Source organism: Taudactylus pleione, unplaced genomic scaffold (genome assembly GCF_031769625.1).
Source record: "Taudactylus pleione unplaced genomic scaffold, aTauple2 ptg000156l, whole genome shotgun sequence".
Taxonomy (NCBI): domain Eukaryota; kingdom Metazoa; phylum Chordata; class Amphibia; order Anura; family Myobatrachidae; genus Taudactylus; species Taudactylus pleione.
The window spans coordinates 11,926,678-11,942,153 of NW_028284558.1; the positions used below are offsets into that span (position 1 = coordinate 11,926,678).

The 15,476-nt window shown below is 41.8% G+C and overlaps 1 protein-coding gene across 2 annotated transcripts in view; it reads left to right on the top strand.

Moving 5' to 3' along the window:
- The first annotated feature begins 3,539 nt into the window (after positions 1–3,539).
- Positions 3,540–15,476, top strand: part of CERS6 (ceramide synthase 6) — a 443,580-nt gene continuing 431,643 nt past the window's right edge. For both annotated transcript variants that reach the window (XM_088474898.1, XM_088474899.1), the window contains exon 1: positions 3,540–3,911. In XM_088474898.1, coding sequence (XP_088331024.1) covers positions 3,742–3,911 — 170 coding nt within the window. In that variant the 5' untranslated portion in view covers positions 3,540–3,741. The remainder of the gene's footprint in view (positions 3,912–15,476) is intronic.

Sequence of the window (15,476 nt, forward strand, 5' to 3'; positions counted from 1 at the left end):
GTGTACACGTATGAATTCACTGTTTCTAACTTCCAACATATCTCTGCAGTGTACATACATTAATTATCATCTTATTAACTGTATTTATGTGTATGAATTAGACCACGAACACCTACAGGGGTATCACACAAATATAGAGACATGGAAGAGGTATGGGACACAGGTGAGCCATTATGAGGCATAGGTAGAGGGACATGGGAGAGGTGAATATACAGTCAGGTCCATAAATATTGGGACATTGACAGATTTTTCATATTTTGTCCTCTATTCACCACCACAATGGCTTTGAAATGAAACAAACAAAATGAGATTTAACTGCAGATTTTCAGATTTAATTTGAGGGTAATTACATCCAAATCAGGTGAACGGTGTAGGAATTACAACGGTTTCTATATGTGCCTCCCACTTTTTAAGGGGCCAAAAGTAATGGGATAAACTAAACAATCCTAAATCTAACATTCACTTTTTAATACTTTGTTGCAAATCCTTTGCAGGCAATTACAGCCTGAAGTCTGGAACGCATAGACATCACCAGACGCTGGGTTTCATCCCTGGTGATGCTCTGCCAGGCCTCTACTGCAAATGTCTTCAGTTCCTGCTTGTTCTTGGGGCATTTTCCCTTCAGTTTTGTCTTCATCAAGTGAAATGCATGCTCAATCGGATTCAGGTCAGGGGATTGACTTGGCCATTGCATAACATTCCACTTTTTAGCCTTAAAAAACTCTTTGGTTGCTTTTGCAGTATGCTTCGGGTCATTGTCCATCTGCACTGTGAAGCGCTGTCCAATGAGTTCTGAAGCATTTGACTGAATATGAGCATATAATATTGCCCGAAAAACTTCAGAATTCATTCTGCTGCTTTTGTCAGCAGTCACATCATCAATAAATACAAGGGAACCAGTTCCATTGGCAGCCATACATGCCCACGCCATGACACTACCACCACCATGCTTCACTGATGAGGTGGTGTGTTTTGGATCATGAGCAGTTCCTTTCCTTCTCTTCTCTTCCCATCACTCTGGTACAAGTTGATCTTTGTCTCATCTGTCCATAGGATGTTGTTCCAGAACTGTAATGGCTTTTTTAGATGTTGTTTGGCAAACTCTAATCTGGTCTTCCTGTTTTTGTGGCTCACCAATGGTTTGCATCTTGTGGTGAACCCTCTATATTCACTCTTGTGAACTCTTCTCTTCATTGTTGACTTTGACACATATACATCTACCTCCTGGAGAGTGTTCTTGATTTGGCCAACTGTCGTGAAGGGGTTTTTCTTCAGCAGAGAAATAATTCTTTTGTCATCCACCACAGTTGTTTTCCATGGTCTTCCAGGTCTTTTGGTGTTGTTGAGCTCTCCGATGCGTTCTTTCTTTTTAAGAATGTTCCAAACAGTTGATTTGGCCACACCTAATGTTTTTGCTATCTCTCTGATGGGTTTGTTTTGATTTTTTAGCCTAATGATGGCTTGCTTCACTGATAGTGACAGCTCTTTGGATCTCATATTGAGAGTCGACAGCAACTGATTCCAAATGCAAATGTCACACCTAGAATCAACTCCAGACCTTTTACCTGCTTAATTGATAATGAAATAACGAGGGAATAGCCCACACCTGTCCATGAAATAGCTTTTGAGTTGATAGTCCCATTATTTTTGGCCCCTTAAAAAGTGGCAGGCACATATAGAAACCATTGTAATTCCTACACCGTTCACCTGATTTGGATGTAATTACCCTCAAATTAAATCTGAAAGTCTGCAGTTAAAGCACATCTTGTTTGTTTCATTTCAAAACCATTGTGGTGGTGAAAAGAGGCCAAAATCTGAAAATTCTGTCAATGTCCCAATATTTATGGACCTGACTGTACATAAGGAAGGTGGGGAACACAGAGGGGATAGCTTTGCATCCTTTAAATTGTATTTTACAATAGTGCTAAACAGTATCTAATATGAATTGAATACAATGAGGGTCCCTAAAGCATCTAAGGAGCAAGTCTAGTGCCCACTCATGGTGCCCCCCTACAGTACAGTAAAGTGTTTTTTGTTTTTCAGGGTAACCTAGATGTCTCTGGGTGATATGGGTTGCTAGCACATAAGATGCCTCAGAAGAGCAGGAAATAAATAGCCATATTTACCTGAACAGGGGGACATTCTCACTACACTCATTCTTTGTTTAAAGTTCTTATTAATAGGAACAATACATTTATAATACAATATTGCTCATTTTAGAAAATACATTGATCACTAAATAAATAGATTTACAATAATCTTTATGAAGGAAAGGTAAAAAAAATGTTTAAAGTGTGTTATCTATCTATCTATCTATCTATCTATCTATCTATCTATCTATCTATCAGTGTGTGTAAAATGTATTTTTGTATATATGTGTAGAGACATGTTGACAGTAAACATAGTCAAATACAGGGGGGTTTCTGGTTGCCTGGAAACCCCCCTCCCCAGCCCAAACCATAACCGCAATAGAAACAGTAATATAATAGAATTTTACTAGTGCTGCATGTTCTTCCCAGTTTCACAAATATACTGTAATAATTATCAGCGTATGTGGATCTTTTAAGACAGTCAGCCAGTAATAGATACTCCTGTGCACCAACTAGGAGAGTTGGAAAACATGCACTGTTAGCAGTGCACTGCTATAGAACATCAATAGGGTTAATTATTAATATTGTATAATCATACATTATCCAGTGCATAAGGAGACCAATATGTACATATATGTCCAGGGCAGTGCTAAGTTCTCCTGCTGCTCCCCCAGTCTCCCAGGGGTATATTTACTAAAGTGCAGGTTTTAGAAATGGAGATGTTGCCTATAGCAACCAATCAGATTCTACTTAACATTTAACTAGCACCTTCTAGAAGATAATAGCTAGAATCTGATTGGTTGCTATGGGCAACATCTCCACTTCTAAAAACCCTAATTTTAGTAAATTTACCCTCAAAACTTGTTCTTATGCTTTGGAATGGTGCACACATCTGAAATAAAAACATTCAGCTCAGGCAGGATGGCCCTACTGTCACATCTAATGGCTTATGTGATCGCTGGTCCTGTATATGCTGGAATTCTGACACACAATACACTTTGTATGACGCATATTAAAGCTGCTTAATTGCTAATTCATGGACTGGCCACACTCACTCTTAAATCAAGCATTTGGAAACCCCCTTCTAGAAATCCTGCGTTTGCCACTGGTAAAGCAGGTGTGCTCTTATACTTTCCCTGTTTGCGTATAGTACTGTAAGCAAGACTCTTGTGTTTCATACCTAGACCTGAGAATCAGATCCTACAGCTGTAACTTTGTACAGAGATTTGGCTACACACTGCCGGATGCACAGCTGTCATCACTTCTCTGAATGCTGGATACACTGTATCAGATGCAATGTGCAGCCTTCACTACATACATGAGACAGTACCCAATAAAGCACAGGTTCCCAGTGCAGGGAATAGTGCTGCGCACACTGTCCAATCAAAGGCATGCTTACATGGGAAGAGACTGAGCCTGGCTTGCAGGCATCTGCAGATGCTCCTGTGTGTGAGTGCAGACAGAGTCCGCCTCTTCCTAATGATGAGAAGGAAGAGAGAGGAGGAATAGAGGCAGAGCTGAGACTGATTACATCCCACAGTCACCTATACATCCTCCAGACAGCAGCATCCTCGTTGCTCTGCATCCTTCTGCCAGCTGCTGCAGGTAGTCACATAGGAGCCCATCACTGTAGACAGTGCAAATACTCAAGATGGCAGGTATCTTGGTTTGGTTTTGGAATGAGAGATTTTGGCTGCCTCACAATGTAACCTGGGCAGATCTGAAGAACACAGAGGAAGCTACTTTCCCCCAAGCTGAGGACCTGTACTTGGCCCTACCTCTGGCATTCTGCATCTTTATGATACGTTTGTTCTTTGAGAGGTAAGCAAAGCATTGCAATGCTCACTGTGCACTACCTGGCTGTTTTGTTTTTACAAACTCAGAGTTGACCCCAGTAGTCATCACTTACCCCTCACCCTCTATGGTGCATATACTGTATAGGGACAGCTTGCAAACCCACTCAGAAAGTTCTTTGGAAAAGAAATTGAGATTCTGCAGAACCTCCTAGTGAGTAGTAAGAAGTAGGCATTGCTTGCCAAGAGTTTCTGCAGCAGTTCTGTAGTCAGGTGTGGACATTTAATCAAAGTGACTTACAAGTGCCAATCAACTGTGCTTCTTAAAACTAATAATAATAATAATAAAAAAAAAACTTGCAATCTAATTCAGGAATCATTTGCCTGTGTACTGTATGTGACTAGATGCTGTTGCAGAGTTGGTCTTGGAGGATAGGTAGCTTGAATTTAGGAGATGATGTCTGGTGCTGTCCACTCTGGCTGATCCCCATTGTAGCATAACACAGATATCGCACTGTGGGGTTTTATAATCTATCTCAGCTTTCAACAGATTGTGCTATTACTGTCAGTAGGAGGTGAATGTGATTGGAAGTCCTCAGCAATACTGACTATAGCAGAGGTCAACTCCATGTCTCCTTTGATGCTGGTGATTTGTAAAGGAAATCAAGTCTTGTACTGAGGATTCATATTTTCGCTGTCATTTAACAGTCACAGGTTTCAAATGAAATGGTTACTAAATGCAAAAATGATTATAATGCCAGCTGATTGTGTATTCTCTTATCTGCAGTGATTTATTTGTTACAGATCCTAGTGTGGAATGATGCTATTCTGAGAGTGGGGGTGGTTGTTTGTGATTCCTAAAATTTCTTAGCCTTTGCTACAATATGTCATAAAGGGTTGTGATAAATTTGTGATAGAGGATATCAGGTACAGTAGAAGCTGGCTGTCACGGTCTCATCTCGCCTGTCCCTGCAGGTGATTGGATCCATCATAATTATCTTTTGATAAAAATATTGTTATATTTCTGCGGTCTCTGTAGCAACACTCTGAAGGGGTATATTTATTTATTTATTTATTTTAGTTTAGAATTTGCTTATTTCCTGAAGCTGTTTTTTCAATTAATGTATTATAAACTCGTGACTGTTTAATAAAAAATATTCTCTGTAAAGTAAGTGTAGTTTGCTGGTGCAATATAAGTACTGGTTAATAATAGATGATAATAATACACATAAGACTGTTCTCGGGAATGCCATGCATCCCTGTAAGCAGAATGGTAGCACTCCTTCATTTGAGAGTGGTCACTGGTTACAAGGGCAGAACTGGGTATAAATAACTTTCTCTTTTAGCCCTGTTGGATTTTGATGTCATTGCCATTATTATGGGAAACGGTCATGAATCAGAACTTTCATATGATAAATGTCCCCACATATGTGATCTCCGTCCTAGATATTCCAAAACAGTTGTTGCCACTTCCATTTCATAAACTCTTAACTCTGCAATAAACTTGGCCTATGTTACTTTTTTCAAAAATTGTCTGAGGCCGTTATATTTATCTGCTATTAATTTACATGGTATGGGCTGAGATTATAGTGACAGTGCTGTATGGATATGGAATAGAAATATAGAATTAAACATATACACATACAGTCATACACCACTTTATAATTATTAAAGGTGTCCATATTTAAACTGACTAACCGATTATACAATGTACAAGTACAGTACATTGTTCATGTCAAAGTGGGACCTCACTGCTTTCTGCTATATCTGTATAGAGTGCACCTGCTTGGCAGCTATTTGAACATGCAAATTGCTTTAAATTGATGCCAGATATGCAAAACCAAATCTAATTAAGGTTCAGATTCTCGCAGTTTACAGATTTAAAAGGGTAGCTCCATCTTTAGTTGTTTTATGGTTTTTACAAGATTTATTTATTTTTGTTATTTTAAAGATAATCTGACAGTAGGTCTGTGCATTGAATATTTTTATACACAATGTAAATCTGTTGTAATGTCTGAGGAAATCAAAAATAATCAGATCAATATGGTAAAGAATTTTGTTCGGGTTAACTACAAATTGCGTCCCTGATATGCATTTTGGGGTTGCCCCTTTGAACAGACACGCACAAAAATGATTGAGTGCTGCATAATGATTTACGTGTTCCACATTCCATGTTGAAATTTGCTATCTCAAAATGAGTCGCAGATCGTGGTTATCCGGAGCAGCATGGCATAGCTTGGACTATCTGTTATACTGTCTGCTCAATTTATTCCTGGCATTTGTAAGTGTGACTTTATTTGTGAAAAAAAGTTTGCTTGGTCTATATTGCTATTTTCATCAGTAGAGCTCTCTAATCTTTCCATTAAGTACAGTTTATTAAAGTATCATCTCCTGACTCCATTATGGACAGCCTGTTAACCTGCTGTGACATCACTGGCTCTGCCTCTGTGTACTAATGTACAAATTAACACCATGGGCCGTTCAATTAGCCGCGATAAGTCCGAATCCGCAGAAAAGTATCACGGGTGACGTCATTTCGCCAGGCGGAAAATTTTCCCCCTATTCGATTGCAAAGACTTTTCGCGTAAGCGGAAAGTCAATGCAATGTAATAGGCGGACAAGTTTGCCTATGAATAGCAGGCGGAAAAAGTGCAGAAATGCGGTTTTGGGGTGCAAAGGTGGGAACAGGTCCCAAAAGGTTAACTGCGTTACAAAAATCCTAAAAAAAATTGAGGAACACCCCAAAAATTGGCATTGAAAAGGGGGCAAAAAAACACAGAGTTGGTGTACAAACTTAAAAACTAGAGAAATAAGCTATTGGGGGGTCTGCAAGTATGGGGAGGTGTTTTTTTGAATGAAGGTGCTTGCTGGAGGTGCATTTTTCACGTTTTTTAAACTTCACTTTTGCGATTTTTAACCATGCTTGCACCCATTTTCATGTACCCCAAATTTGCTGGGTCTACTTATTTCACTCAAAAAAACTGCTACATGCTATTCTTCACCATTTGTGCAAAGACGCTAATTAGCAGCTATTGACAGCATTTAAGTACCCCAAATAGCTTCAGTAGGGCTATTTGGGGGCAACTACATTGATCCCCAATGTTATTGCATCTTTTTGGGGGTGTCAGGCTGATTTCCCTAAAACGGACAGCACTTTTCGCGTGTTTGCGTTTCGCCGGGTCCCGTTTTCTCGTCCTTTGGAATTGAATAGGACGAAAACCGGGGGCGCACACGAAAAGTGAATTTTACAAAAACACGCGATGTAGGGGAAAATTACATTTTGCCGACTGTGGCGAAATTATGGCGGCTAATTGAATACGGGCCCATGCATTTCAGCAGAGCAAGTCTGAATGCCTGTCTATCACTGCCTGCCTGTGCAGTTACTGAAGCAAACCCCTCCCCACACACACATCTAACATACTGTAGTTACCTGCAGCAGAGACGTGAAACATGATGGATACATTTAGTGTGACATACTGGTTAGCATTGCTGCTTTATAGTGCTGGGGCCATGGGTTCTATGCTAACCAGGGCGCTGTCTCTGTAGTCTTTACATTCTCCCCTTGTTTGTGTGGGTTTCCTCCTAAAAGTGCAATAAAATACACTGGTCGGTTAATGTTAATGTTGTGTTGTAAAGAGTTGAGACTGTAATGTCCACGGGGACAAGGGCTGCTGCGAGTGATTAAACATTTTCTGTAAAGTGCAGTATAATTTGTTGGTAAGATTAATAAATATCTTTGAACTGTGCAGATGCTCCGGTATTCAAATGTTAATTAGTTGCTGTTGTGTGCAAATCACCTACTCTTTTCCTGATTGTAAAGAAGCTTCTGGTGCATATTGTTCTAAGTAAGAGTCTCTCATGTGCTCAGATGTGCCCCAGTGATGGCTTTTCTCTGTGGAACTATTGTGCATGGTAAGAGAGACGTAAGCCCAGCTGATTGGCTGCAGCCAGGACAGGGTGGTTTCGGGAGCCTCCAGTTAGGAATAGTGCTAACAAGCAACTTGTATTCTTTATTTAGCATTTTGTGTAACAACAAGAAATAAATTAAGTGAACAGGGCACACATCATTCAGTTGAAATATAGCACAGCAAAATGTACAGTAGTGTGCCAACTAATGCTGGCCATACACTCTGCAATTATCGGGGCGATCAGCCTGATATCGGCAGATCGCCTCGATAATTGTAGCGTGTGGGGGGGCGACCGAGGGTTAAATATTGCTCGGTCGGGCATGCCGGATTGTCCAGCATGCCCATCCGATGCGATATTTACCGGTAAACTGTCGGCCGCATCGGGCAGTATATGCCCAGCCGCCGCCGACAGACAGACATTTCCTGTGTTCCTTCCTATGGAAGGAACAATGTCTCCTCCCCCGGGGGCGGAGCGCAGATGTCCGGCTGATACACTGTGAGGGAATTCTCACAGTGTATGCCGGCGACATCTGCGGCTGGCAGGCTGCCAGATAAAATGTCTGTCGGTCTGACAGACATTTTATCTGGCCGTGTATGCCCAGCATAAGAAGTAGCGATAATACAATCGATATAAGAGGAGAAAGGAGAAAAATATGAGTTATGTACTTCTACTAGGGGTATGGTAGAGGGTAGGGAAAAAAGGGAGCAAAAGGGGAAGAAGGAGAAAGACTGGTGTAAGAGAAGAAAAGTAAATGATAATTATTAGAAGGGATAGGTCAGTGGAGATGAAGGTCAGTCCAATTGGGTGCGAGTTTGTATTATGAAGCTCGCATACAGCCATGGCCAAAAGTTTTGAGAATGACACAAGTATTGGTTTTCACAAAGTTTGCTGCTTCAGTGTTTTTAGACCTTTTTATCAGATGTTACTGTGGTATGCTGAAATAAAATTACAAGCATTTCATACGTGTCAAAGGCTTTTATTGACAATTATATTAAGTTTATGCAAAGAGTCAATATTTGCAGTGTTGACCTTTCTTTTTTAAGACCTCTGCAATTTGTCCTGGCATGCTGTCAATCAACTTCTGGGCCACATACTGACTGATGGCCGCCCACTCTTGCCTAATCAATGCTTGGAATTTGTCAGAATTTGTGGGTTTTTGTTTGTCCACCCGCCTCTTGAGGATTGACCACAAATTCTCAATGGGATTAAAGTCTGGGGAGTTTCCTGGCCATGGACCCAAAATTTTGATGTTTTGTTCCCTGAGCCACTTAGTTATCACTTTTGCCTTATGGCAAGGTGCTCCATCATGCTGGAAGAGGCATTGTTTGTCACCAAACTGTTGGATGTTTGGGAGAAGTTACTCATGGAGGATGTTTTGGTACCATTCTTTATTCATGACTGTGTTCTTAGCAAAATAGTGAGTGATCCCACTCCCTTGGCTGAGAAGCAACCCCACACATGAATGGTCTCAGGATGCTTTACTGTTGGCATAACACAGGACTGCGTTTTTCCAGATGCTGCAAACAATCTGAAAGGGGATTGATCAGAGAAAATAACTTTACCCCAGTACTCAGCAGTCTAATCCCTGTACCTTTTGCAGAATACCAATCTGTTTTTCCTGGAGAGAAGTGGCTTCTTTGCTGCCTTTCTTGACACCAGGCCATCCTCCAAAAGTCTTCGTCCTGTGTCATGCCAACAGTAAAGCATCCTGAGACCATTCATGCTCAAAACTTTTGGCCATGGCCATACAGTACATGAATGCTCGCACCCAAGAAATGTGAGATCCAATTAGAGATGCCAATATAGAACAGTATATTGTGTCTCATATAGTCAGAATTTAGAGGCTTCCTTTGCAGGAGCAGTTTGCTCCATGTGTAAGATGTTGCACAGCCCTAGCTATGGCCTTGCCATTTTGTGTCTAAATTATTTCTGCTAAACAGAGTAATGCCTACTGTGTATTTGTGCTCTCCAGGCTTAGGGGAATATGTATCAAACCATCTAAAGAGTGGAGAAGTGGTCCATAGCAACTAGCTTCTACTGTACCTATCATTTTAAAGAGTGTATTTGATAAATGATAGCTAGAAGCTGATTGGTTGCTATGGTCAATTTCTCCATTTGACCACTTTTTCACTTTTTATAAGGTTCAACACACAAATAAATGACAAATAAAGTAAAAAGTACAATTCTACAGTTCAAAAACAAAAAAAAAAATTGTTTTAAAAAGAAGAAAGAACGAGCTGCCATAGGCTCAGGCATATGTAGTATTCCCACAAGCCCGGGCCTGTGCATTGGTATGAAAGTTTCAAGTTGATTAAGTAAGAGAAAAATAGTGATGTTATTATGTGTACATGGAATAATAACTGTCTCCGCAATCCTGCATGTTTCATCATTCCCATGCCTCTGGCTCCCACCCATGCCACTTTTGATGGACTGTCCAGTGGTTGGGAACTAATTGAAGTTTACAGTGGCCATAACCCCATTTCATGTGACCATGCCCTCTGTCCTGCTGTTGAGACCTCTTATGATGGCATACTTTCCTACACTCCCGGAACCTGCAGATTTTTTGGGTAACCCCCCCCCGTGCACATGGAAGAGTAGGCACTCTTCCCACATCCCGCCCACTTCCTAGAGAAGAGGGCAGAATGAGGAGAAACTTACCTGTAATTGGTGGGTCTGTGAGGAGAGGGCGGAGTATAATAATGCAATTCTATGTTAATTGCATCATTTGGCCCTGTCCATATTTAAATTTGCATAAATTGGAACATATTGCACCTAGGGGGTGGGACCTAATGATGACACCGTCATCGTCCGTCCCCATCGTCTCACAACTGCTTTTCTTCTCCTAGTTCCTCCCGTAGAGGAAAACATCAAAATAAGCAAACATGGATGAAGGGGGGTATGAAATCCCTTTATTTGCTCCTATACTTATCATAAATAAGTATCTAGGAGAATTTACTGTAGCATAGGTGAGGCAGCGGGACAGAGCCTCAAATCTGTACGTTCCCACCTAAATAAGGACTGTTGGAAGGTATGCATACATAATCTGATTGTTCGCTATAGACAACACCACAGTTTTCCTATTTACTAAATACTGCCATGTGCCAAATCTCCTGTATTAGGCTGTTAGTACATAGCGGTGATACATAAAATTATGAAGAAATTGTAGGCCCCATAGTGTTTTAACTTTATATGTTTATAATATTGTTTATTCCACTAAGGGGCCCAAAATCTTTATTTGCTTACCAACGAAATTATTCTCGGACCAGCTCTGGGGCTATACAAAATATGATTAACCTTTACAAGGTTTAGAAAAATATTTGTTTACGTAAACAAGCCATGTGCTGAGAAACAAATTTCCTGCTGTTTACATTTTGAGTTTTCTCTCCATTCTAGATTGTTAATTGGTTAAATCCGTCTTTGCATAAAACTGGGCGCAGCTGATATACATTGTCTTCTGTATCTAATGTATGCAATAAATATCTAATAACATGTATTGGAAACCTATTACTGGCATAATACCCTTAATTGCTAAAGGCCCCTACCCTCCATTTACATCCCCATCCTTTTGAACAACCTGCTGGGGCATTCATTTGCAATCAGTGCTCTCTTATACAGGAAATATTCATTGATGGCTTTTGCTGCTTAAAACCAGTTTCACATACACAAAGCTGCTCTCCAGGGTACAGGCGGACAACTGTAATCATTCATCATTCTGCTTCTTTGCATGCCTCAGCTTTGGATTGCATGTAATTAGGGATGTGCAGGCTCGGATAGGTTCGAGTTTGCACGTGGAGTTCGGATTTTTCCCTCCAAAAAAACGGAACTCAGAACGAGGCAAAACGTCATCTTACATGGACGAACATCATCATTCCTGGACAAAAGACCAGGAATGATGATGTTCGTCCATGTAAGATGACGTTTTGCCTCATTCTGAGTTCCGTTTTTTTGGAGGGAAAAATCCGAACTCCACGTGCAAACTCGAACCTATCCGAGCCTGCACATCCCTACATGTAATACTCAGGTACCTGCTCTAGGAGCTGACTGAAGGTTATGATAAAATTGGTGTACTTAGCTGTATGGAAATAGACTAAATCCTGCTATGCCACAGGAAACTACTGCTAGCTCACTACGTTGTTACCTGGATTTTCACATTCGGATGAATTTACTGTAATATTATATTGTAGCATGTACCTTCTTGCTGTTTTTACTTTAAATTTGTTTTATCGTTTTGACTTTTTTTCTATACTTACAGGAGTAACTAGACTGGGGCCCTGTTTATCATAACTAAGAAAAATCGATGTAGGTAATCAGGTTTAGAACTCGCATGGAGTTATACCTAATGACCGGAAGAATTCATCATTCCTCCTCTCCATAAGTATCTATTCTGAAAAGCTGTAATTTGTGCGATGACAGCATTTAAAAAAACAAATAATTTTCCCTATCTACACTAATTTACTGCAGCTGTAATCTGTGCTGCGCATGCACCGTTACGTTCCCAAAAAGAGGCGCATTCGCAGCACTGACTAAAGCTTCGGTAATTCTGTGTTGGTCCAATACATCATTCTTGGAATTTGATGAATAGCCTAATTTCCATATCCCCATACTAATGTATGGGGAATGTGGAAATTAACACAGGCGAACCAGGAGACATCAGTGATATCTCCTGTGTTAATGAATACTAAAAAATGTTAATTAAGGAAAAATGTCCTTAAAATTGTTATTTTAGTGTTGATGGATAGGCCCCTGGGACTGGTATTTGCTGTAGGCAGTAGTGTTGCAGAGTTGATAAATGCTGGAGCGGGAGTAACTAGACTGGGACTGGTATTTGCTGGAAGCAGTAGTATTCCAGAGTTGATAAATGCTGGAGCGGGAGTAACTAGACTGGGACTGGTATTTGCTGGAAGCAGTAGTGTTGCAGAGTTGATAAATGCTGGAAGCGGGAGTAACTAGACTGGGACTGGTATTTGCTGGAAGCAGTAGTATTCCAGAGTTAATAAATGCTGGAAGCGGGAATAATCAGACTGGGACTGTTATTTGCTGGAAGCAGTAGTGTTAGCAGAGTTGATAAATGCTGGAGCGGGAGTAACTAGACTGGGACTGGTATTTGCTGGCAGCAGTAGTGCTGCAGAGTTGATAAATGCTGGAAACGGGAGTAACCAGACTGGGACTGGTATTTGCTGGAAGCAGTAGTGCTGCAGACCAGGTGAACGCTGGAAGCGGGAGTAACTAGACTGGGACTGGTATTTGCTGGAAGCAGTAGTGTTAGCAGAGTTGATAAATGCTGGAAGCGGGAGTAACTAGACTGGGACTGGTATTTGCTGGAAGCAGTAGTGTTAGCAGAGTTGATAAATGCTGGAGCGGGAGTAACTAGACTGGGACTGGTATTTGCTGGAAGCTGTAGTGTTTGCAGAGCAGATAAATGCTGGAAGCGGGAGTAACTAGACTGGGACTGGTATTTGCTGGAAGCAGTAGTATTCCAGAGTTGATAAATGCTGGAGCGGGAGTAACCAGACTGGGACTGGTATTTGCTGGATGCTGTAGTGTTTGCAGAGCTGATAAATGCTGGAAGCGGGAGTAACCAGACTGGGACTGGCATTTGCTGGAAGCAGTAGTATTCCAGAGTTAATAAATGCTGGAAGCGGGAATAATCAGACTGGGACTGGTATTTGCTGTAGGCAGTAGTGTTGCAGAGTTGATAAATGCTGGAAGCGGGAGTAACTAGACTGGGACTGGTATTTGCTGGAAGCAGTAGTGTTTGCAGAGTTGATAAATGCTGGAAGCGGGAGTAACTAGACTGGGACTGGTATTTGCTGGAAGCAGTAGTGTTAGCAGAGTTGATAAATGCTGGAGCGGGAGTAACCAGACTGGGACTGGTATTTGCTGGAAGCTGTAGTGTTGCAGAGTTGATAAATGCTGGAAGCGGGAGTAACTAGACTGGGACTGGTATTTGCTGGAAGCAGTAGTGTTAGCAGAGTTGATAAATGCTGGAAGCGGGAGTAACTAGACAGGGACTGGTATTTGCTGGAAGCAGTAGTGTTTGCAGAGTTGATAAATGCTGGAAGCGGGAGTAACTAGACTGGGACTGGTATTTGCTGGAAGCAGTAGTGTTAGCAGAGTTGATAAATGCTGGAGCGGGAGTAACCAGACTGGGACTGGTATTTGCTGGAAGCTGTAGTGTTGCAGAGTTGATAAATGCTGGAAGCGGGAGTAACTAGACTGGGACTGGTATTTGCTGGAAGCAGTAGTATTCCAGAGTTAATAAATGCTGGAAGCGGGAATAATCAGACTGGGACTGGTATTTGCTGGAAGCAGTAGTGTTAGCAGAGTTGATAAATGCTGGAGCGGGAGTAACTAGACTGGGACTGGTATTTGCTGGCAGCAGTAGTGCTGCAGAGTTGATAAATGCTGGAGCGGGAGTAACCAGACTGGGACTGGTATTTGCTGGCAGCAGTAGTGCTGCAGACCAGGTGAACGCTGGAAGCGGGAGTAACTAGATTGGGACTGGTATTTGCTGGAAGCAGTAGTGTTGCAGAGCTGATAAATGCTGGAAGCGGGAGTAACCAGACTGGGACAGGTATTTGCTGGAAGCAGTAGTATTCCAGAGTTGATAAATGCTGGAGCGGGAGTAACCAGACTGGGACTGGTATTTGCTGGAAGCTGTAGTGTTTGCAGAGCTGATAAATGCTGGAAGCGGGAGTAACTAGACTGGGACTGGTATTTGCTGGAAGCTGTAGTGTTTGCAGAGCTGATAAATGCTGGAAGCGGGAGTAACTAGACTGGGACTGGTATTTGCTGGAAGCAGTAGTATTCCAGAGTTGATAAATGCTGGAGCGGGAGTAACCAGATTGGGACTGGTATTTGCTGGAAGCTGTAGTGTTTGCAGAGCTGATAAATGCTGGAAGCGGGAGTAACCAGACTGGGACTGGCATTTGCTGGAAGCAGTAGTATTCCAGAGTTAATAAATGCTGGAAGCGGGAATAATCAGACTGGGACTGGTATTTGCTGGAAGCAGTAGTGTTAGCAGAGTTGATAAATGCTGGAAGCGGGAGTAACTAGACAGGGACTGGTATTTGCTGGAAGCAGTAGTGTTTGCAGAGTTGATAAATGCTGGAAGCGGGAGTAACTAGACTGGGACTGGTATTTGCTGGAAGCAGTAGTGTTAGCAGAGTTGATAAATGCTGGAGCGGGAGTAACCAGACTGGGACTGGTATTTGCTGGAAGCTGTAGTGTTGCAGAGTTGATAAATGCTGGAAGCGGGAGTAACTAGACTGGGACTGGTATTTGCTGGAAGCAGTAGTATTCCAGAGTTAATAAATGCTGGAAACGGGAGTAACTAGACTGGGACTGGTATTTGCTGGCAGCAGTAGTGCTGCAGAGTTGATAAATGCTGGAGGCGGGAGTAACCAGACTGGGACTGGTATTTGCTGGCAGCAGTAGTGCTGCAGACCAGGTGAACGCTGGAAGCGGGAGTAACTAGATTGGGGTATTCCAGAGTTGATAAATGCTGGAGCGGGAGTAACCAGACTGGGACTGGTATTTGCTGGAAGCTGTAGTGTTTGCAGAGCTGATAAATGCTGGAAGCGGGAGTAACTAGACTGGGACTGGTATTTGCTGGAAGCAGTAGTGTTGCAGAGCTGATAAATGCTGGAAGCGGGAGTAACTAGATTGGGACTGGTATTTGCTG